The sequence below is a fragment of the Agelaius phoeniceus genome, chromosome 3, assembly GCF_051311805.1.
Source record: "Agelaius phoeniceus isolate bAgePho1 chromosome 3, bAgePho1.hap1, whole genome shotgun sequence".
NCBI classification, from domain to species: Eukaryota; Metazoa; Chordata; class Aves; order Passeriformes; family Icteridae; genus Agelaius; species Agelaius phoeniceus.
Genome location: NC_135267.1, coordinates 21,089,661 through 21,113,509, shown reverse-complemented (window position 1 = coordinate 21,113,509; position 23,849 = coordinate 21,089,661). Strand labels below are relative to the sequence as shown.

Sequence of the window (23,849 nt, the reverse complement as noted above, 5' to 3'; positions counted from 1 at the left end):
AAAGATGCGAGGTGCAAAAGGTAATAATAAAAAAAATTCTGTAGCATCAAATCATTGCAAAAAGTTTTATATGGGTGTTTTCATCTGTTGTGGCATAACAGATCTTGTGGATTAGCATGAAAGATGTCTCAAAGCAGTTCCCTTTTGATAATGGCTGTTAGAAAACTCATATGGGTGCTCACTTACGTGAGTAATGTTTCCCCACGTGATGTATCTCAGATAAGATCAGTCCTTTAAATATGTGTTTGCTTTGGCTTTTACCTACTAAGTTTCCCTTAGACATTTCTCACTGATTTGTAAGAATGCAATTGCTTATTTGCTAATAGAGTTGGTTTTCCTTTTTTCCCTGTTGTGTTCCAGGATGCTCCATAAGTGCAATGACAGATTTAGTTTTCCTGATAGATGGTTCATGGAGTGTAGGAAGAAATAACTTCGGATATATTCTGGACTTCATGGTTGCCCTTGTATCAGCTTTTGATATTGGGGAAGAAAAGACGAGAGTTGGAGTTGTTCAGTACAGCTCAGATACAAGAACAGAGTTCAATTTAAATCAGTATTTCAGAAGAAGTGATCTTATTGATGCAATTAAAAGGATACCTTACAAAGGTGGCAACACAATGACAGGTACAGATTTCCCACATACATGTTTACTTAGCATTTCATTTCATAGTTCAAATTTGCTTTAAATCCTAGTTCATGCAAGTCTAAAAAGACACAACTTGTGATGTTGGTTTTAGGTGAAGCTATTGATTACCTTGTTCAAAACACCTTCACTGAGTCTGCTGGAGCAAGAAAAGGGTTTCCCAAAGTAGCCATTGTCATTACTGATGGAAAAGCTCAAGATGATGTAGAAATTCCTGCAAGAGAGCTTCGCAACATAGGAGTTGAAGTTTTTTCCTTGGGTACGTTGAGTTTTTCTAATGATTGAGAGATTAACTTTCATAAAAAGTTGATTTATAAGTTTTGCAGACAGTGTGATTGAAGAATTTCATTATACCCCTCTTTTCATGTGTATGCCTTGAAATGGGTCATTTGTGCCCTCCAGAGTAGAACACATCAGTTGTGTCAATTTGATGGTAATTATGTAGCTCCTACCTGGAGGTTAATATGACTGACTAGCATAGTTTCAACTTTGGCCTCATTCTTCACTTACACCACATTTTTTCCCTGGTTGAAAATTAAGTCTGCCACCTCATTTCATTAGTCATTATTTTGTAGTTTGGTTACTGATCATGTCAGAAGGCAGAACTAATTTAAACTCAGGTTTACCCCAAGATGTTTTAATACTTCACAAGTATGTTGAAAGTGTCTGTATTTTATGGCTACTTAACCATAGCCCTGTCTATTACAACTTCTAGGTATCAAAGCAGCAGATGCAAAGGAGCTCAAGCTAATTGCATCTCAGCCGTCACTGAAGCATGTGTTCAATGTGGCTAATTTTGATGGAATTGTGGATATACAGAATGAAATTATTTTGCAAGTGTGCTCCGGTGTTGATGAACAACTAGGTGAACTGGTTAGTGGGGAAGAAGGTGAGACACTTTAAAAAATGTATTTGTAGCTTCAGTTTATCCCAATGTCTATTGAAGAGGCTATCCCTACTTCCTTTGCTTTATTTCTAGAGTTTCATCTGTTGCTTTGCTTAGCAAGTGTGGAAAACTGGTTTCAGTTTTGTGTGTTTAAATGCAGGATAACAGAACATGTGATGTAGCAGATTTGGAATAACTCCATTATTCCATAGTTTCAAAAGCAACACAGTGATGTGCAGTTTGCACACAGGCATCACTTCTGTGGAAAAATGTATTAAAGGGAAAAAAATTGCTTGGTGAAGGGTCAAAATATGTAATGGATTGAGAACCATTGAGAACCAAAGCATGAAAACTGGAGAAAACTGAGGAAACAAAGACATGAAGCTGTATCATTGCAGCTTTCTCTCCCTGTAAGGTTTTAATAACTAGTTATTCTTTGACAAAAATGGCAGTAGAGATGACTCTGCTGTTGTAGTATTCTGCTCAAGTCTGCATTTGTTCACATTTTCTACCGTGTTCCTGTAAGTGGTTCCTTCACTTTTGACTGAAGCAGTTTTAGAGCTGGGCAGCACTTCTGGAACTTATGCAATACTTGGGGGACCACAAATGCATTGCTCATATTTTTGCCCTCTCACTGATGTCTCATTTGGACTGTCCTGTAATTAATTTCTGCCTATTTATGCTAAAAAACCCTCAAAAGTGATTTTTAGTAAAGATCAAGCAAAGATAACTAAACTTATTCCAGAAATAAAAACTATTAAGAAAATATATTTATAATTGTACCTAATATTTGGATTTTCTTTTGATTTCTTTCAGTGGTGGAGCCTCCTTCAAATCTGGTGGCAACTCAGATCTCCTCAAAGTCTGTTAGAATCACTTGGGATCCATCCACAAGCCAAATAACTGGCTATCGTCTGCAGTTCATTCCAATGATAGCTGGGGGAAAACAGCATGTACTGAGTGTGGGTCCTCAGACAACTGCTCTGAATGTTAAAGATCTCTCTCCAGACACAGAGTATCAAATTAATGTTTATGCAATGAAAGGACTGACCCCCAGTGAGCCAATAACGATAATGGAAAAAACACAGCAAGTAAAAGTTCAAGTGGGTGAGTTTGGAGCCACCTAATTTTCAAATTGTATCTCTTCATTGATGAAATCTCTGATGCTTGTTCTAACATTATGCCTTTATTATTTTTGAGACACAGCTTTGCTTAGCATCGTTTACTTTGTTTATAAGCAGTTGTGTGTGATATATGAACTACAGATGCGATAGTAATGCTATGTGGCTATTGAAAATCCGCTTACAGTGGTTGCTCTTTTCCTTTGCAGAATGCTCACGTGGTGTGGATGTAAAAGCTGATGTTGTGTTTTTAGTGGATGGTTCCTACAGCATTGGTATCGCCAATTTTGTCAAAGTAAGAGCCTTTTTGGAAGTGTTGGTTAAAAGCTTTGAGATATCACCTCGAAAAGTACAGATAAGTCTTGTCCAGTACAGCAGAGATCCCCATATGGAGTTTTCTTTGAACAGATACAACAGAGTGGAAGACATAATTCAGGCTATTAACACCTTCCCCTACAGAGGTGGATCTACCAACACAGGCAAAGCAATGACATACGTGAGGGAGAAAGTATTTGTTACCAGTAAAGGATCAAGACCAAATGTGCCGAGAGTAATGATTCTTATCACTGATGGAAAATCATCAGATGCTTTTAAAGAACCGGCAATTAAGCTGAGGGATGCAGATGTAGAAATATTTGCGGTTGGTGTGAAGGATGCAGTGCGTACGGAGTTGGAAGCTATCGCGTCGCCTCCTGCGGACACCCATGTTTACACAGTGGAAGATTTCGATGCTTTTCAAAGAATATCATTTGAACTTACACAGTCTGTCTGCCTACGAATTGAGCAGGAGCTGGCTGCTATAAGGAGAAAATGTAAGCAACTACTATTACTTACTTAGAGGAATGTAGAAAATGCAGTGAAAGGAGAATCTGAACCAATGTTTTGTGCTTATAGTTACCTAAAGAATTTATTTTGATGAAATTGTCCATATACAAATGATAAGTTTAATAACTGGGGATTTGCTTCTCATTTGCAAATATATTAAAAGCAACAGGTGAAATTAATGGATAAATGGAAATGAAAAAAAAATTTCCCCACCCCTGCTAGGTATCTAAAAAGCTAATAAAATGTGTGTCTATTGGAATGACCTTAGTGCATAGTCTCTGCTTTTGCACTCAATGTCTTGAGTAAAACACTTACCAGAGCATTCTTTTTTTAGCTCTACAAAATGAGGTGGCAAGTCTAAGCTTGTCTTTTAGATGTTCAAAGGCAATGAAGTAAGGCTAATGACTCTAGAGGGCAATTTGATTAAGTTTTTGGGTAAAATTAATGGCCCTCTGAAATGGGCTCAGACAAGACAACTTGAGACAACAGATGCTAGGTGATAGTGATTGCAATCTAACTGTAAAGACTGAAGTGCACATGAAAGTCTTCACATGCATCCAAATTACGCCAGCATATGTAATGTTTAACATTCAAAAGTTTTCGAAATGGCCAACTTTGGTCAGATAAAGTTACTTGTGATTAGTTGCACCCACAGTGCCCCTATCTATGCTTAGTAGGACACTAACATTGAAAATTCCCCATTGTTGAAAGCCCAATTCTCTTTAAAATTAAACCTTTTGTTTCAGGATAGCTTTGAGGAACAAACTAGCAAAGCAGCCTTTGTTTTAGACGGCTTGAACAGTTTTAAGATCCCCGCTGACAGGCTGACTAGGCCAAGGAAAACAAGCCCAGGATGTCAGATTTGTGTTTGTTCCTTGTGTCAAATTCCTTGTTCTCCCTTTGACTTCATTCCTGAAAAAATACTGGTTTTTATTTTGTCTTATTTTTAATCTAGACCTGAAAAAAAACCCCAGCAATTTTTTGTTTCCATTGAGGACATAATGTTATTCCTGTTCATTGGACATATGAAATAGGGAACCCAACTTGATAATCAGATTCTAAATTAAGTTTTCATAAATATATACATTTTTTAGATGGACTGTTTTCATTTGATCTAGAAATCACTGAGTTGGTGCTTCTACTTACTGTGAATGATTTTAGGCAGCCTAGATATGATCTTCTTGAAATTTTATAGATATAAGCAAGTGTAGAAAACAAATCCTGTGCACGTGCAACAAAATATCTGTTCAATTAGAATAAATCAAATTATTGAGAAATATTTATTATTTATTTTAGAAATTTTGTGTTTAATATATTCTGCCAAGTATGCCTCATATGCACATTTTTATTTCCATACAGCTTACGTACCTGCAAAGAACATGGTCTTTTCTGACATAACATCAGAGAGTTTCAAAGTGAGCTGGTCTCCAGCTGGACCTGAGGTTTTGTCCTATCTCATTAAATATAAAGTAGCAGTCGGTGGAGATGAATTCATTGTTTCAGTACCAGCTTCAAGTACCAGCTCAGTTCTCACCAACTTACTACCTGAAACTACTTATGCAGTCAGTGTGATTTCTGAATATGAAGATGGTGATGGCCCTCCCTTGGATGGAGAGGAAACCACCTTAGAAGGTAGGATTCCCATTATTCTCTGACACAAGGCATTCACATGTTCAAATAAGAATTTGCTTAGCTGTAGAACGGGGAAATGAGGAACAGCCAAGTAAGGCTGAGAAGCTGTACTGCCGTGCAGGATGAATAAACATTATTGTGTCTCAGGGCATTCAGTAAAGATTTAAAATTCTAATAATATGCAAGCATTAAGTTACTAAGATTGCACTTTAATTTTTCTGAGCTTGGATGTGTTCCTCTGCTGTGTTCCTTTGCAGTGGCCTGCTTTCAAATGAAGTTGTGTGCTCTCAATATTAAGTTCCGTGGCATGAATAATTGTCAATATAGACTCAAGTTGGACAAGATGAACATTGTAGATCCTTTCCAATGGAACTATGCAGTTCTATTCTACCCTATTTAATAATTATGAGACTGATGCAGGAATGCATGTTGACTTCAATACATTCAAAGATAAATGTGTGCCTATGCAAGTTGCTATGTCTACATCTAATATAACACTAATAGAAATCTTTTTTACATACACTAGGCTTAAAAGGTTAACTGTTTTCTTTATCAGAAGTTTTGGTTAACTGGTTTTTTTATCAGAAATTCATTGGTCTGATCCAATAACTGATTCAAAACTTCCATTGATGTCAGTATGTGTTTAATATGATCAGTGGCTGTAAATTTAAGCATGGTAGCTTTACTTTTCCTTTAGATAGAGTTGCCATGATGCATTTCTCCTGATTGAAAAGAGCAGAAGAGCAGCATGAAAGTAGATGTGATTTTCTATTCCAATAGTTGAACACTCAGTCTACTCTAAATCATGCTTTTAAAAATATTGATCTACTCTTTCATTATTCCATGCTGTCATTTGTGACCTTTGGTGACATAAATGGTTCCAAGGGAGCAAAAGAAACAGCTTGAAGATTTGTTAATTGCTCCTTCCTCTTAAGAGTGATAGAAATAAACACTTATAAAATTGCTTAGTTTGGATATTAAGTTTGGAAGATACAGGTTTCACTGTCAGCGTGCACATTTCCATGACTGTACCAGTCAGAATATTTTGGCCACACATAATTTTCCCTTAGGAAAGCAGACAACTCTTGGCTGATAGAACATGTAGCTTGTGTGCATAAGGAACGGGAAAAGGAAAAGATTTAATAAAAATAATCTGCCTTCCCATTTGTAACTGATACTACCTTAAATAATTATTAACATTGTGATCTGATGATGTCCCAGCATGTCTCGGAAGACAGAGTTCTTCTACAGCCACGTAAACATCAGCAGTTCTCCATTCAGATCTAGCTAACAGTTTGAGCCAGATGGCTTTCTTGGCAATTAACTTTGGTTTCAGGCTTTTAAAGGATTTGAGGTTGAGTATTGTGTTTCTGATTAATAGAAAACAAGTTTCTTTTTTTAAACTTGGTTTATTAATTACTCCGCTCTTAACTTTGAAGAACAATACTTATGGAATATAGATAGCAAACAACAAAAAAACAGAACCTTATTTCCCTAAGTGACAATGTTATGTGCTGCTAGGCAGCATGCAGTACAGTGGATCTTTATTTCTGTTGGAAGAGTCAAGTCTTTTTTGCTGTGCCCACTGAGCTCATCTGAACTGCTGCATCTCTTGTCAAGGAGCAGGCCAGGTTAAAGGATTGACCACAGGTTTTTTCCTTTACTTTTTAAGATAACAAGCTGTTTCTTTGAATTAGAGACTAAATTAAGAAACCTTTTTTAAACATTAGATGCAACTCGCATTTCAATGAATATTTTTTTTTAAATATTCAAAGAAATAGAATTGGTTTGGTGGGGTTTTTTTTCTCTTTGTTCCTTGTTTGTTCTTGCAAACAGGATAGCTGAGTGTGTAGTCAGGTATATCTGACAACTGCCAGTGGAAGGGGTGCAGAAGCAAAGGGTCGCAGCAAGGAAACTTATACCAGTTGTTGTGTTAAGAAGTTTGCTCACTATGCCCAAATGTCCCTTACACAGTTCAGTTCTACTGTTACCACTAAATACAGTCAGACTATCTTAAGTTTCAGAAGCAGTTGTATAAGCTGGGATGAATGTACTTTTGGAGACAACTTTGTTCCACTGCTGAATGTAACTATGATCCTAAATTTTCAGAAATCACTAAAGGTGTGTGTACCCTTAAGCAATGGGAGGGCAATATAAGCAGTTTTGGTAAGCTGGATGAGCTAATGGAATGGTTGACGTGGTTTTGCTTCAGATTCTTCTTCATTAAAGGCAAATATTTACAACTTACATTTGTATATTTTTTGCAGTTAAAGGTGCTCCTCGAAACTTAAGGATTACAGATGAAACTACTGATAGCTTTGTAGTTGGCTGGACTCCAGCTCCAGGAAATGTCTTACGGTACAGGCTTGTTTATAGACCACTTACTGGAGGAGAAAGGAGACAAATGACTGTATCAGCAAATGATAGGTCAACTACTCTGCAGAATTTGATCCAAGATACAAGATATGAAGTGTCTGTTGTTCCTGAGTATCAGTCTGGGCCTGGGAATTCATTGAATGGATATGCAAAAACTGATGAAGGTACATGATCAATGCTGTGAACATAGTAAGCATGAGAAAAACTCACTGCATGTTGACATATTCATACTGAAAGGAGAATAAACCATATAGCTCATATGTATTATCCTAGATGAACAGAGAGTTATAACATTGCTCAAGCCTAGCTGAGAGATAACATAAGACAATAGAATTTATCAAAATTGCAATATTTCATTTTAAAATATAGTATCTTGTACCTGACATGGCAAGGTAACTCGGGTGAAGAATCTACTTGTATGTTTAATTAATTGTCCCCATGATTCTTCATATTGTTAATGATATAAATTATATACCTTATATAAATTCAGACTCTGTTTGCCCTTTGTGCTGAATGTTTAGCAAGAAATTAATGGAATATTTAATATTCTCAAGTTATCACTGTAGATTTAATGTATGTGAAAATGCATGATCCTTTAACATGTATCATGCCTTATTAAAACAAAATCTAGAGAATACCAAAAGTATGACTGTCCTGATCATTGTTGAAATTTCACTGATCCATGAAAGTCATCATCAAAAAGACCTGTTTAGGAAACCAAAACGTGTTAATTTCATATTTCGTTTGTCATCTTCGACTTGATTCTGAAGACAGTGACTTCAACATGGATCTTTGTTGAATCTGAGCATATCTAGACATGCTAGTATGTATAAGTGCTCCAGGATTGAACCTGCTTTAACAGGGGAAAAAAAATGGACCTTATTGTGCATTTTTGCCTAAGGAGGGTGGGGATGGGAATGTACAGTCCTGATTACAGTAAAGGCACACTGTAGCAGTGTTAGTTCAGCCTATTAGAGAATTATTTTTTAGCATAAAATCCTATGTAGTGTTAACCTAAAGATGAACCAAGAAATTAAGCTTGCTTCAACCTTTTTTCAACATCTTTTAACATGTGCAGTCCGTGGAAATCCAAGGAATTTGAGAGTTTCTGATGCTACAACATCAACAATGAAGCTGTCTTGGGATGCTGCTCCTGGCAAAGTGCAGCAGTACTTTATAACATACACTCCAGTCACAGGAGGTGAAACTAAGGAAGTGACTGTGAAAGGTGACACTACCTCTAAAGTGCTGAAAGGCTTGGACCAAGCCACTAGGTATGCACTTACTGTGTCTGCCTTGTATGCCTCTGGAGCAGGAGATGCCCTTTCTGGAGAGGGAGAAACACTTGAAGGTAATTATTTATTGTTTCTATTATTATTTATTCATTATCAGACCAATGTTTATGGTGTCTTAAAGTGTCTTCCCAAGTTTAATGTTGAAGTAAATATCTAAATGAAACATAGACATAGACATTCTCCTACTTTACATGGACTTTCCAAATCTTCTGTCTCTAGAGAAAAAAAGTGGGTTAAATCACTAGTTGTGGAGGGGACTCTGTCTCTTGAAAAAGCTATTGGCAGAAGCACCAACCACAACTGACTTTACTTCCACACCAGCCTCCATTAAATATTTTGTCTTATAACAATTATCTTCCAAGGTGTTTTAGTGGCATATTCTTTTTAATGTAACAGGATTAATTAATGGGGTTAAAGTATCTCATCCATTTGAAAATTTCCAGCATTTCTACAGTACTGAGTTTGAAAGATGTTCAGGGGCTATTTTTGCATCAGAGAAACAACATGTAGTTTTAGGCATACAGAGTCAAATCCTGCTTTTAACAAAGAACCTGAAGCTAAACATAAACAGAATGCTGGCAAAATCATAAGTCAGACCCAAAGGCTTTCTTATAAGGAGGAAAGGCTGTTCTTTCTCTGACATTGAGCAGATAATTTCTCAGACTAATTCTCTGTGAGCATTCTCAATGTGATCTGTAGATTGTCAGAGGATAGGGAAAGCTTCCTTGTAGGCCTTGAAAGGAAGTGTGACTCTGCTCTGTGCTGGCCAGGGATACACTGCTGAAATCTGGCACTGCAGCTGTGTAGGCACTACACTTGAAAACATTTTATGGATGAATTATGTGGCATTAAGGCTTGTCTCTTGATGCTAGTCAAGTTACTTGATTCTCAGTTTCTCTACCAGTTCAACTTTTTGTTCATGACATAGGTTACAAAAAATCCAGAAAACATACTTTAAATAGGAAAATGTAAAATAAAATAATTTAAAAAATCAGTTTCAATGATTCACCAATGTGCTGAATTCTTCCTAATAAAATGTAGGCACTTGAGCACTGCTGTTTGCAGCATGGGCTCCCTAGGATTCTTCTGTGATTGATGAAGAAAGGCAAATACTTCCAGTAGGCAGGTAGTCCATCTGAGATCTCATTTTTCCTTCAAATGAGCATTTCTCTGTCCACTGACTATACAAGGAGTAAGTGGCAGATCTAGACACCAACTTCCTGCCTGTCCCACTGCCTGAGACCTGCTTACTCTGATGGGTGCAGCTGTCAGAGAATCAAGCACCTTGCAGTTCATGCTGAAAGTTTCCTAACTCCCCTGCTTTCACTACAAATGCAGGGTACAAAAAACTCCTTTTCTAGGGAAAAAGAGCCTGTCTCCTGCCCAGAACATTGCTGAGATCCAGCTAAATGAGATCAGGTATCAATGTTCTGCCCATAGCCTCCAGAAAAGCCAGAGATGATCAGGACATAATGAACTTCCCTGTTGGTGGTGATGCTGCTGCTTCCTAGGTCTAACATTTTTAGGAGGGAAGAGGGAGGGTGAAAATGTAGATTTTGTGCTGTGTGGGAGAGTTTGAATTCACCTCCACACCCCAGCAGGTTCACAATACTGCAGAATATATTAGGCAAGAGTCTCCTTTATTCTTTCCACTGAACATGAGCCGCTGTCCACCCAGGAATACAAATTTCACTCTCAGAACAAAAACAAACTGAGTCCCAAGTAGACACAGGAAGCTGATAGCCCTGCTTTCTCCTCTGTGCTATCAGTGTTTAGAGCAATGCCTCAGTCTTCCTTTGCAAATCATGAGAAGCCTCTGTCGCACAGTTAAACAGACTGAATGGTTCACTTCCTTAGGGACATACCTCAAATTTTAGTAAAGGTTTGACCAAGTTAGCTGTTTACATTTGGTGGAAACATTTTCATTGAGTATGTTTGCAGTAAACTTAGGAGAGCTCCTTTATTAACATGGAGTGGTGGAGACATAAAGTGTGTTTCAAATTCATAAAGTAAGCTTAGCATTTTATCCTATCATAAAACTTGAGCAAAAGAAAAATCTTTTAGGGCACTGCCTAGAGCTTCAGTTAAAACACATCCTAGAGAGAGCAGTGAATGAAATACAGTAGAATCCAAAAGCCAAAATAATCAGAAAAGCAGAATTCAAGGTACAGACTGTCTTGTCCTTTCAGTGCTCCCTGATTTGTGTCTTCCTCGAGGGCTCTGATTCTTATTTGGACTTTCTGCATTGCTTAATTGTTAATAAGAAGAAAAACATTCTCAACATTGGTTAAAGAGACAAATAATTTAAAAGAATATTTGCCTCTATCTTAGGAATAGGCTTATATGAAACCAGATGAAGTTTAAAATGGATGTTGGACTTAAAAGGTCACAGAAACCTTTCTATAAGAAACTTTGCTCTAAGCAACTGAATTGAAGCATTACATTAAAAATTCAGTGACAGATTTTTTTCTTGGGATAAATATGAGTAAAGAGCATCCTATCACTCAACTGAATGACTTCTTATCCAGTTCTTCAACTGGGAGGACACCAAATTAAAAATTACTTACCACTTTGACATGTATAGCTTTATAAATGAAGTGTAAATTCTTTGAAGATTCAGCAGGATTTGAAAATCCTATCAGGGTGCTCTTCAGAAAACATTACTCTTCATATTAAAACTGTCTCTTAAATTTTCTTGGTTAGATGAAACATCAGTAAAAGCACTGTGTAGATGCCAATCCTTACTGGGTGATCAAAGGGAAGCAACAGAATACAAATTTCTTTCTGTATGAAGCAAAGACCTAATTCATTATATTTCCTCATGAAATATCTACCATGTATTTCAGTAATCAGCATATCTGCAGTTTCATGGGGCAATAAAAGTACTTGGATTAGGCCAGAACACTTGGAACATAGTTGTAGATATTTTAAAAGACTCTGTGACTAACAGTATGAAAGGTTTTCAGAATATTTGTTGCAGCATATAAGACAGTATTTCACTATATGGCCCTATCTTACCACAGTGAAGGATAAAATAACAAAACCTTTAAAGAAACCCAGACAATTATGAATAAAGAGTTGCAGTTTTGGAACTGAAAGGTAACATTCAAATTTCAAAGCTCATTATAGAAGTTTACATGAAAAGAGATGTCATGCTGGCTGGGAAACTAAAATAAATATGGTTGGGCCAGGATGAAAAGTTACATAGGTCAGTGAAGTGAATACTTGACTAATGAGTAGCTGAAATAACTTGTCTGACTGAGGCTGGAAATAGGACAGGTCTTAACTTCTGGAGAAATAAACTTATCAACAGTAATGACAAAAAAGCTGTGAAAGGAAGCATAAAAAAAGTGTTTAGTATTTTAGTTAGTTTTTCCATGAGCCATGGTGTCTGAGAAACAAAATAGTGTGGTGTGTGTTTTTCATTGCCAACAACCCAGAAAGACTGAGCACTTAAGTATTTTTCTGTATCAGGAATCCCTATGGGGCTTACTTGATGTCTTCACCATATGAATTCTCACCAAACCTATTCAGTCGGTGGTGCCATATTTGCTCATCGTATCAGGAGCTAGGCTTGAGATTGCCTTTCAAACTGGGATGGTTGCTAGTTCATGGAATTGATATGTAGCCTAAGAGGAGTGAGTTTGAGTGTAGAGAACATTTCAGCACTAATAGAAAAGTGAGAAAAGAAGAGTTGGATACAGTACCTTCTCCAACTCTCTTATAGTCAAGAGGCAGGAAATGAAAAATCCAAACTCTCAGATGTTTATGGAATTTTACTGAATCACTAAATGGTCTCCTGTGATTAAGGATGTAGGCAAGCATTCTTCCTGCTTTCAGTAATGATTTATTTTGTTCTGCATCTAGTAGTAGAGCCCACATGGGCAGTTACTCTCAGACAAGAGTATCCTTCAGCAGAAAGGAAAAAACCAGAAATTTTTAGGCTGCTCTAACCTGATCTGCATGGACATGTCTGCCCAAGAATTCATCGAAGGCCCTTCAGTTATGTTTGTTATCTCCAAAATATTTTGGAGCAGTTACAATTTGCCCCCTATTCCTCTGCTTTGCTCTGCATGGTAGTTTTGCAGTGTTTTGAAGTGGCTTGTTTGTTTCAGGATTCATGGGAAAATCAATCCACAGAAACCTAGAAACCATTCTGTGTACTTGATATAATTTACCATGTGGGTAATCTCAGTTTCTCCTTGTGTTTTTCTTTTTGCTAAGCATATGCTTGCCCTTATTGCTTCTCTGCATAAAACAGAGAGGGCAAATATTCCCCCAAGTAACTGTAGATAATCTCTTTTATAAACTGTTTGCATAGCTCTCTGGTCCAGCCCAAAGATAAACACATGCCAGAGGATCAGCATTTTATGAACTGTTCACAGACAACACTGTGTAGAGAGCTTAGCAAATGAGTAATCAGAAAATGACTCATTTCTGAGTGCTGTTCCATTACCAGGTAATTGTTATTCAGAGAGAATGGATTTATTTCTTTTTGTGTGTGTGTGCTTTTGGAGCAGGAAAAGGGAAACAATGTATTTGCCCCTTTGTTGAAGGAGTATACTTTCCTTCTTCAGAAATCCAGATTTTAGGAAACTTATAGTGTTCTCATCTTTTATATGACTTCTTTCAGTCATTGGCTGATTTTGTCTACAGTTATGAAGTACCATCCAGAGGTGACAATTCTGGAGCTTTATATTTCATACTGCTTTAAACATAACTGCATGTGCAAAATATGTGCTGTAGAAAACTCTCCACTTTTATCCTCTCACTTTCAAAAGTGCATGGCAATCCATAACTGGGCAGCTTTTGTTGGAGCACTTCTATAAAGGTGCCATGGAAAAATTTTCCTCAGACATACTTTTTTGGATATGATTCCCCTCAGCTCACACAAAGTTGTTGAAACTGCTAAAGTAAGTTAAATCAGTGAAGGCTGCCATTGGCCTTGGGGTGGAACAGTGCTTGTGACAGCTGTGAGAGCTAAATAAATTTGCACTGATGGTTATATTGATGTTATGTAATACAGATTGAAGAACAAGCAAGAAACAGCCATGGAACGTCTTAGGGAAAAGTCATTCTCTTATCTCCAAACACTCCAAACAAAGCATTTGGCTTTCAATATTGCTTGAGATCGTATGATCTTTACCCAAGTCCTCATACACCAGAAATAAAATACAATGAGAAACATTGTGAAGGCAGTGAGTCTAAATGCAGCAGACAGTGGGCAGTTTGTGAGAGCTACTGTTTTTCTAATCTGTTTTTTAATAAGAGAAGTGGTTTTAGGTCTGGCAAGAATTTGATTTTCTGCCCAAATGCATGCTGTCAGATGAGAAGAACATACTGTACATTAGCTGCTAAGCAGATTAACTTTCATAAATTGAAGTTGTTTTAAAGACTAAAAAATTCATTGCTAGATTAAGCAATCAATACAGAAATGCTTAATCCTAATAAATGTCTGAAAAACTTGAAAGCTGAAGATCTGTTTTATGTGTCCTTTTGCTGGCAGCTATATAGTTTGCAAAAAAGTTTTAAGAATATTTGAGCAACTGACTGTAATCAAGGAAGTCATTACACTTTTAAAAATTAATTTCAGAGAAATTTAGAAAAAAGGCTGGTTCATTTTTTTTCTCCAGAAAAATACTTGGTAATCAAGTTTTCATATTGCTTGCACTGAGAAATTTCCAAGTATTTCCACTTATATCAGTGAAGATCCTAGGCTAGACATGCTGTTGGTAAAAAAGAAGTTCTTTGGCATATGTGAGGTTGCTGGTCTGCATTAGCAGAGGTGTCAGCCTGTTTTGTTTCTTTGTGCTTTTTGGAATAAGCAAAGAAAGGCATATTGCATTATATTCAGGAGAGTATAAATAAATTTGAGAGATAACTATGTAATTATGTCTTCTGCTTTGGAAAGAGAATCTTTGTTTCAGTGATGCAGGGCCCAAATCTTCCATACTGTTTGAGGAGTAGCTATTTGTGTTGTGAGAATTAGGCTGTACCAAAGCAAGATATGAAAAAAAAGTTGTCATAACTGGATCATTTTCAGTTTGAAGTGATTTTCTGTTGTATATATTTCTTATAGTTTAGGTTTGGGGATTTTGGAGGCAGGCTCGTTTTTGGTCAGAAAATGAGTAGCAGTTCTTTGCTACATAAATGATTATTTTTTGCTGTTTCTGTAGTGACATAAGAATCCTTTAGAAATGAACAGCCTCCTACAGACAGAATAGTACAAATTCAAGTGACATTTTCTTGCAATGAGATTTTTAGCCGATCACAGGCACTTTACGTAATGGTCAGACAGTGTAGTGCTGCTTCTGTCCTGACAGAAACAAGGACTCAGTGTCCTCAGGAGGTTTAATGCAGTATCATGCATTTTTAAAATTTTACATTCCAAGACTTTTGAGTGTGACCTTTGAAACAGACTTGATAATCTGAGGAAAATTATCTGAGTTTTTTCTAGGTAACAAAGTATGTATCAGAAAAAAAAACCCAGTGGAGGAAGATGGAGTGAATAATAAGATATTTCTTCACAGTGTTAACTAAATAACTTTTGGAAAAGACAGATAGAATATTAAAAGGACTGAATGTGAACACCTGTTGGCATTATCCTACATCAGGGACTCAGGAGTGCTCTGGCTAAAAGATCTCTAACCATTGTTTTGGGTTAGAGCTCTCCTGGTTGGCCTTCTTGCCTTTCTGCAGAAGAGAAGAAATCTGCTTTAATGGGGTTATGTGAGTGTGTAGTAAGTCTTTGGCTTTCCCCTGCACCATGGCCACATCCCCTCTCTACTTGCCTGAGGGCTGCTTGCTAGCCACTTTATGTCTTGGAGAGAGGGATATCAGCCCACCCAAGTGGTTGCCTCCTCCAGTACTGAGAGTTTTACCATTGGAGTATCATCTACTATCTACTATCTAGAGTATTATCTGCTGTCATCTTATCTGATGCATGTACTTGGCTCCTTGGCTGTGGCAATCTAGCCTGCTGACACAATGGGATACTCCTGACTTTTGCCCATTGTAAACAAGGCAGGACTCAGGCCAGAACATTTTGGTCTATGCCTCTACAAGTGAAGGCTTATTTAGTTGATTCTGAAATTTTAGGATGCTAGCTTACAGAAATCCTATGTTTAACTTAAATGAAACATAGCTCTGCACAAAATTTACCACTGCAGATTGATTTTGAAACCTGGTTTTAAAAAAACACACACAGAAAGCTGTTTAAAATTTGGGCCCAAATTGCATGTAAAAATCCCACTGAGATCAGCTGGAGTTGTGTAAATGTCTCTGAGGGGAAAGGCCATTTGAATAAGGACATTTGATTTTTATGAATGTCAACATTTTAATTTTAGCTGATTCAGTCTTGTGTTCAATAACAACAGTGATTGCTGGAGAGCTGTGGGAAGTGAGCCAAGTGGACAGAGGGAAACTGCTTTTTCGTGTCTCTGGCACACTACAGTGGAAAAACTTAATATGGAAACTGGACATTTCAGAAGTCCAGAACAGAGTATAAATGCACATGACTGAAGGTTACCGAATGAATTTTTCAATGTGTGTCTGCTCTAAGCGATGGTAAAGTTGTACAGGGACTGTAGGCAGTGAAAAGTGCTCTGAGATAAAAAAATCCTTGTTTGCTGATGTCTTGGGGCCTGTATGAAGTGATGAACATACGTTAGCTTCCATTTCCAGTCAAGAAAAAGCAGGAGTCCTTTGCTAGCCAGCCAGAACTTCTCTTTCTTATGATGTGCATTGTCTCTCCATGCTCCTTAATCATCCTGTTTAAACAAGCAGGCAAGAAGTGGATATTCAACAAACATTTCTGAACACATTGACCAAAGAATAAAAATAAGTGTTCAGGTGTTACAGTTGTAGATTTTTGTGTGTACATGACATATAAGCAAGCTACCCAGGTATTCTGTTTTAATCCAAGAGTAGAATATTTCATAGGTCTCATTGCATGTTTGTTAGTGGCCACATTATACCATTGTTATTGTGGAGGATAAATGTGTTTCTTGACTCTGAGCGTATCAGCTTTGATAATATTTCATGGAATCCTAACAGTATAAGACTGACAGTTGGACTTCATCTTAAACATAGGTGTTCTCCTAATAATAAATTAAAAATAAACCACTGTGAGGATCAAGTGAAGCAGAAAAAAAGCTATGAGTGAACTTCCACCTCACACGTGAGGTGCAAATCAAGTTAGCGTGTTATGTTGAAGAAATGTTCTCAGTTGCAGTGTAACATATAAAATGTCCAATTTCCCTTAGTAGGTAAGTTGTCTTGTCAGCAGTTTCCAACTATTTGAAGCAAAAATTTTCCATTTAGTTCTAGTGGTTTGGTAGAAATCCCAGTTCCTTTTCCCTCTTTTACCTTGACTTATAAAAAAGACATTTAGTTCCAAAGAATATTTCTTTCAGAACCAACATATTACAGTAACTGCTGTTCATTATAATCCATTCCAAACAAATTATTTTCCTCTGTTATTTAATGACCTCAATAATGACTTAATCAATAAGGGTTTTAAATAAGAAGTTATTTTTGCAGTATTTCCAACATATATCATTAGCTGTATTATCCAAGAGTAGACTTGCAAAAAATTGTGCTGTGGTAGCAGATACTTGAATACTGAAATCATGTTGTGGCAGAGCCATGTTTTAAAGTAGCCAAAATAAAGTGACTTGTATATTTATATTACATTAAAATATGGAAAGAAAGGTTTTTATTGTGAGACATCTGTGCATTCTATCAAGTTAGGTTTTCCATATTTTTTCCATTTGGATTGCCTTAATATTTTTTTTTATTGTATGAAAAAGCCAAGATTTGAGAGTAGGAGCTTAAGAGCAGACAGAAAAATTGCTGTAATTTACTTTTGAAGGCAAATCTTTTTTTCAGGCTTCCAGGAAAATTGTTATTTGGAGCTAAGATTCTGCCCTGGCTTTCATTTAATGCAGTCACTGAATTTGGTGAGACTTCATGAAGCATGAGCTGAATTGGGCCTTTTCACTATAACTTTTACAGTATATGCAATCACTATTGGGAAATGTTAGCTGAACTTTACCAAACCCTCTGTATCTTAACCTTTATTTGAAGAGAGGATGCCATAAATTGTCGTAATTTATATTATGCATCTAGAAAAATCAGTTTGAAGGGTACAATTTTAAGAACTGATGCAGTTAGGACAGAAAAAGAGCTGTCTCCAGAAAAACATGATGGAATGTCTCTAAGACTGAATTAAAATCAGAACCCCCCCCACAACACATGTTCTGTTAGGTGCATTTGATAGTTATCTTTGTGATTGTTGTGGTACTCTCTGATTCTGCATTCTGTGTAGCTGGTGAATCTTTGATAGGTTGACATTAATTTCTATTCATCATTAAGTCAAGTGGGATTAGTTGTCTCACTTTTAATGAAGTTGCACCAGCAATGAGATGTTTCTAAAACAAAACTTTCTACAGATAATATTTTCTGCTCCACTGGGATTGTGTTTGGAAATGTTGCAGATTGTGGTGGAAGTAAAAGACAAATGAATATGAAAAGTGAAAACTCATACTATGACTTTGAGCAATTTGCTGCTCAGCCTGAAACTGCTTCAGACTTCTGAATGTAGTGAGGTCTGTTCTTGCAATGAGACTAAGTAGTGGAAAGTGGATAAGTATTGAATTCCTCTGTGTTCAAAGAATTTTGATTCTTCTCCTGTGGCTGCCATGGATTAGTATAAGGATATGTTTTTATCAGTGAGGGTAAAACTTAACTGTGATGCCATGAGGCCACCCCAAGTGTTTAAGTCCTCTTCCTAAGCAGGAGCCACTCAGGAATGTCCTGTACAGTGAGAAATCCCACAGACAATACACACCAAAGAACTGAGTACTTCTTTGTCTATGTGGATCTGGTTTCATAGAGCCCTTTTGCAGATTTTTCTATGATGAGGCTGTTGCACTAAATCCACCAGTCAATGCTCCTTTCCTGCTATCAAAAGCAAGCCATTGCAACAGGAAAATTGAACATATGTTATAAATGTACATTGAACATTAAGCAGAGGCACTCCTTTCATTGCACCACTTTAGACCAATGAGCTGAATTTTTAAGCAGAGGAACTACTCCGGTGTGTTAGGTGAGACTCACATATCCATCTGACACTGGATTTCACAGACTAATGAGCTGCTTCCTTTGTTTCAAGCTGGCTGAAACAAACTGCAGGGAGGAAAGAGGTACAGGTCTTATGAATGGAAAGATGGGGAGTGTTTTCTACAGTAAGTGTGGGATGATGTAAACACATGCAAATTAGTTGTGAACATAAAATGAAATAGCTGATCTGGTAAGTGGGACTCTGTAATATACTAGTACTAATAAATAAACAAATAAAATTGTCAGAGAAAGTACTCTTATTAGAGGCCTGGACAATCATCAAGCATGTGGAGTTCAATAAGGGCAAGTGCTGGATTCTGCACCTGGGATAGGCAACCCTGGATGTACAGACAGAGCAGGGAATGAGATGATGGAAAGCAGTGCCATGGAAAGGGACCTGGGGATTCTTTTTGATGGAAAGTTGAATATGAGAGGGAAGACAGGAGTAGACACTGATGTCTTTTCTGTGGTGATGAGTGACAGGACCAAAAGAATGGCTGAAGCTGTATTAGGGGACTTTTAGGTTGGATATTAGAAAAAGGTTCTTCATCTAGAGGGTGGTTGGGCACTGGAACAGGCTCCCCAGGGCAGTGGTCACAGCACCAGCCTGACAGAGTTTGAGAAGTGTGTGGACAATTCTCTCAGGAACATGATGTGACTCCTGGGGATGGTGCTGTACAGGGCTAGTAGATGGTGGTCCTTCTGGGTCCCTTCCAACTCAACAGATTCTGTTATTCTGTGAGAAGTCTCCATTATTTAACCCTTGGAAAAAAGGTACACACATAACAATGACAATGAATGAATGAAATAAAATCTTTTTTTTGAGAGTTAAAATTTACCTAAGTGAGCTGCACCACATTTAAGCACTGGCTTCATTCCAGGTTTTTGAATATTGCCATTTTTATTTTGAATATTCTAAAGCATGATTGCTTAGTATCTTACATGGTAGGGATAAGATCATTCATAATCTAAAGTTAGCTTTAAGCATTTTGTTGAAACCTTAATCTATTTTCTCTTGGGACTACCCTCATATGTTATTGAAAATAATATTAATGGGAAAAGTTCAGTTTAGCTTTTAAGATCATTTGACTTTTACATTTGTACTTTGCTAACTTTTGCTATTTGTGTTTAAGAGAGAATTTGCTGTTTTCTTTCTTGCAGAACGTGGTTCACCGCGTAATTTAGTTACCACAGACATAACTGACACTACAGTTGGGTTATCATGGACACCAGCTCCAGGAACAGTTAACCATTACAGGATAGTATGGAAATCACATTATGATGATACCATGGGAGAGAAGAGAGTCCCAGGAAATACAGTGGATGCTGTGATAGAAGGCTTGGAGCCAGAGACTAAATATAGGATTTCAGTATATGCAGCCTACAGCAGTGGAGAAGGAGACCCAGTAGAAGGAGAGGCTTTTACTGATGGTAAGTGTAATACATTACCACCATTTGTAACATTCTGGTTTTGATGAAATTATAATTTAAAAATAAAATGGACCTTATTTTTCCCCCTTCATTTTTATTTTTTATGAAAAGTTTCCCCGAAATGCCACCTCAGCTCAGCCAATTTTGACATTTTGTTGGACTATTAAAAAACCTAAAAAAAAAATCTCTTCTATGTCATATAGGTTTGGATTCAGCAAGAATTACTTCCAAATTAAGATATTATTTGGTATGCATATTACTCTGAATTCGGCCTTTTATAGTTTTGGTGTGATTGCTAAAAATCAGGTGAAGGAAATGTGGATAGAGCAAAGAGGAAAGATGGGGTGCATTCCCACAGAATCAATGAGTTTCCTTTCCAAGTTATTGCCTTTCCAATCTTCACAGTCCTCAAACTGAGGCTCACTGGGTGATTTTGATGTTTGTGAGTTACCTTTCTGGGGCTCTTCTTTTTCTTATTTGCCAAACATCATATTGTATTTGGTCAAAGCAGGCTCAAGCCTCTCCTGCTGTGTAGGCAAAGCGAAAAAACACAGAGACCAGGGATGGCTTGTTTCTTTGTAGCAGGAACTGTGAGTAAAGGAGTCAGAATGAATGAAGGGATGTCCTGGATAAGGCTTGACATTCCTGTTGTTTGCCTAAAGGGGCCATGCAAAGACAAAGCCTGAGGGAGGGCTCTGGGGAAGCATCATGTGTGTTTACATGTTCTTGTGCTCTGTCCTAAGCATCTGTTTTGACTACTGCTGGAGACAGGCTGCTGAATTACGTTAACCTTTGTCCTTGACCCAGAGCAGTTGTTCTCAAGGTTTTGCAAGAGTAGTGGTTGCTGCTGTTAGTAAGAGCTGACTCCCCAGAGTCAAAGCAGACTAGCAGACTGCTCTCCCATGGCTTCCTTCTTGGTTCAAGCACAGCGACACCAGCTGTTCTAGCTCTTCCAGGTTAGGTGGGTAGCCTAGCCTTATCATTTGTACTGACTCTCTGTGTGCTGACTGAGAGAACTTGCTGTTAGGCCTATCAATAGCCCCAAACCTGGGGCTGATAGCCTGAAACTATTGGATCTTTCTGGTATACACACAATTAGAAATTGTCAGTTCCTAGGAATTACAAATCCTATCTTACTGTGTGTTGAAATACTGACCGATTCCACCATGCCAAGAGGGTTCAGCTTTGCCAAAACCTAGATGGCTTATTTTGGCTGACAGCCAGCATTGCATACCTGTCAGTTCACTTGGGATTATTTATACTATTTGTACAGTCTGGAAAATATCTCTTAGAAGCTGAATGCTGCAATTTGTCGAGAAAATGCTTTATTAGTTCAAGGGCCTATTTCAGCACATATGCTATGTTGTGATGAGTGATTTTCCAAGCATTTGGAAAGTCACTCACCTCTATTTGAAGGACAGTTTGTATGGGGTTCAACAACCAGCTGTTTAGGAATTCACCAGTACCTTATCAGACCTGTAAAGTCAAAACTTAGAAAATCTATAGGACATTGAGTTCATGAAAATCAAGGACTTTATCAATTTGAGAGTGCTGAATCCATTATTTAATGGATTAATGAAAAACATGACTAAGTAAAACTCCCAATTATGCTGTGTCATCATGTGATTTATACTTCCCCCTTTTTTGTCTCATTACTGAAATCCACACATCTGTTTGTTTAGTCCATCACAATTTAAAAATAATTAACAACAGCCTGTGAGATTCCCCTGTGTCTTCCCCACAATAAAATACTGGAATTTTAAAGGGCAATTTTATTTTTTAGTACAGCAGCACTAATTTTGTAGTCATGCATTTGAATATATCTGTATATGACAAAGTAAAAATTTATCCATATTTTTACACTGAAAAGTGTCACCAAATGCCAGGACTCTGACCGTAGACAACGAGACAGAAAACACAATGAGAGTTACATGGCAGCCTGCGCCTGGGAAAGTCTTGTCTTACCGTGTGAACTACAGAGCTCGCAGCGGAGGAAGGCAAATGTCTGGGAGAGTAAATGCTCCTGCCACCAGCATCGTGCTAAAGCGACTTAAGCCCCGCACTACGTATGACATTACTGTTGTTCCAATTTATGATTTTGGACATGGGAAATCAAGAAAAGGAGAAGGAACAACGGGTATGTACCACAAGGTTGTACAGGATTTCATAATGCAAGTTTTGTGCTTAAAATTAATAATCAGGAAACATAGAAAAGCATGGTGGAGTCTGCCAAGATCATGAATTGAGAGGAAAATTGAAGAAAATGTTATAAGTTGAGAAAAGAGTTTGGTTTGTTTGAAATTTCAGTGTGGCATAGCTGGAGAACAGCTTTTTGCTGTTGATATTAAGAGGTGTAAGTACAGTGTAAAATCTGTTTGAAAATACTAGAATTGTTTTGAAATGCTGTCATCAGAAGTTCAAACAAGGTGTTTTGTGAGGAAGTCAGGCTACTTAATCAAGTGTTGTCTGCTGTTGCATATTTTGCCTTTTGCTTGTGGGTATTGATTAAATAGCATCATCCTGTTAATTAGGTTTGTCTTCTCTGGTCACCATATTTTCTGTGGAAAATCCAAGCTACTAAAAAGGGGTAGTAGATGATTTTGAAGATTTATCTGTGGAAGTCTGACTTCATGGTCTTTTGGACAGACTGTCTTCTCCCTCAGAAACTGAAACTTTAAAATGTTTATTAAGTCTCAGTGAAGGCATTTTTGTGGAAAAAGCAAAACTCATTTTCTACTCTACCTTTAGTAGGAATGTAACGCTGGTCTTATATTTTGTAAGGAAATGTTCTCTATATGTTCAGATCAATCAGATTTAGTGTCAGTTTTCTGCTTCCATAGATGGAAAGCCATTACCTAAAGAGAATCTTTTTCAAGATGTTTCTGCCTGTCTGACACTAGTGCCATTCACTGAGGTGCTCTGTAGATAGTTCCTGCCATTCTCTGTTTTCTGAATATATGTTATATTGAGTGACAGGAAGTAAGATAAAAGTATCCTAATAGTGGAGATATCAGCACCTCAGTTACTGAAGAAAGGTTTCTTCTTAACCTAAAATGTGGTTGATATAAAGGAGTCACAAAAACTTGATCAGCTCTTGACCAATACATGGTTGTTTAATGCTGAAAATTATACTGAGGTAAATTTAAGATCATCCAGCTGCTTTTGATTTTTGGACTTTTCATCTTGATACAGATATAGCTCTGCTTTCAGTCTAAATAACTGTGGTGGTAAACACTCTTTGGAAGCAAGTGAGGCCTGAGTCATCTTTTTAGTGGAAGCTATTAGGATCATTCAGGGAGTATGACAAGAGATGAGACAGAGAATCTGTACTTTTCCTTGTGAGTAGGAGTGTATCTACTGTTTCTCAGCAGAATTCACATTTTGAGGACATTTATGATCTTTTGGCTATAGCTAAACTATTGCATGGGCACAGGGACAAAGCAATTTTTTTTCTTCTGTCTTTTAGGCCAAAGCTATAGTGGTAGCTTTTTGTTTACTCTGATTCCCAATTTTTTGAA

At 37.3% G+C, this 23,849-nt stretch overlaps 1 protein-coding gene across 3 annotated transcripts in view; it reads left to right on the top strand.

The window, feature by feature from the left end:
• COL12A1 (collagen type XII alpha 1 chain) overlaps positions 1–23,849 on the top strand; it is a 99,549-nt gene that overhangs the window by 13,407 nt on the left and 62,293 nt on the right. For all 3 annotated transcript variants that reach the window (XM_054629987.2, XM_077174834.1, XM_077174835.1), the window contains 10 exons: positions 361–624; positions 738–902; positions 1,359–1,532; positions 2,346–2,636; positions 2,860–3,462; positions 4,835–5,107; positions 7,375–7,647; positions 8,562–8,834; positions 20,062–20,331; positions 22,202–22,468. In XM_054629987.2, the coding sequence (XP_054485962.2) occupies positions 361–624; positions 738–902; positions 1,359–1,532; positions 2,346–2,636; positions 2,860–3,462; positions 4,835–5,107; positions 7,375–7,647; positions 8,562–8,834; positions 20,062–20,331; positions 22,202–22,468 (2,853 nt within the window). The remainder of the gene's footprint in view (positions 1–360; positions 625–737; positions 903–1,358; positions 1,533–2,345; positions 2,637–2,859; positions 3,463–4,834; positions 5,108–7,374; positions 7,648–8,561; positions 8,835–20,061; positions 20,332–22,201; positions 22,469–23,849) is intronic.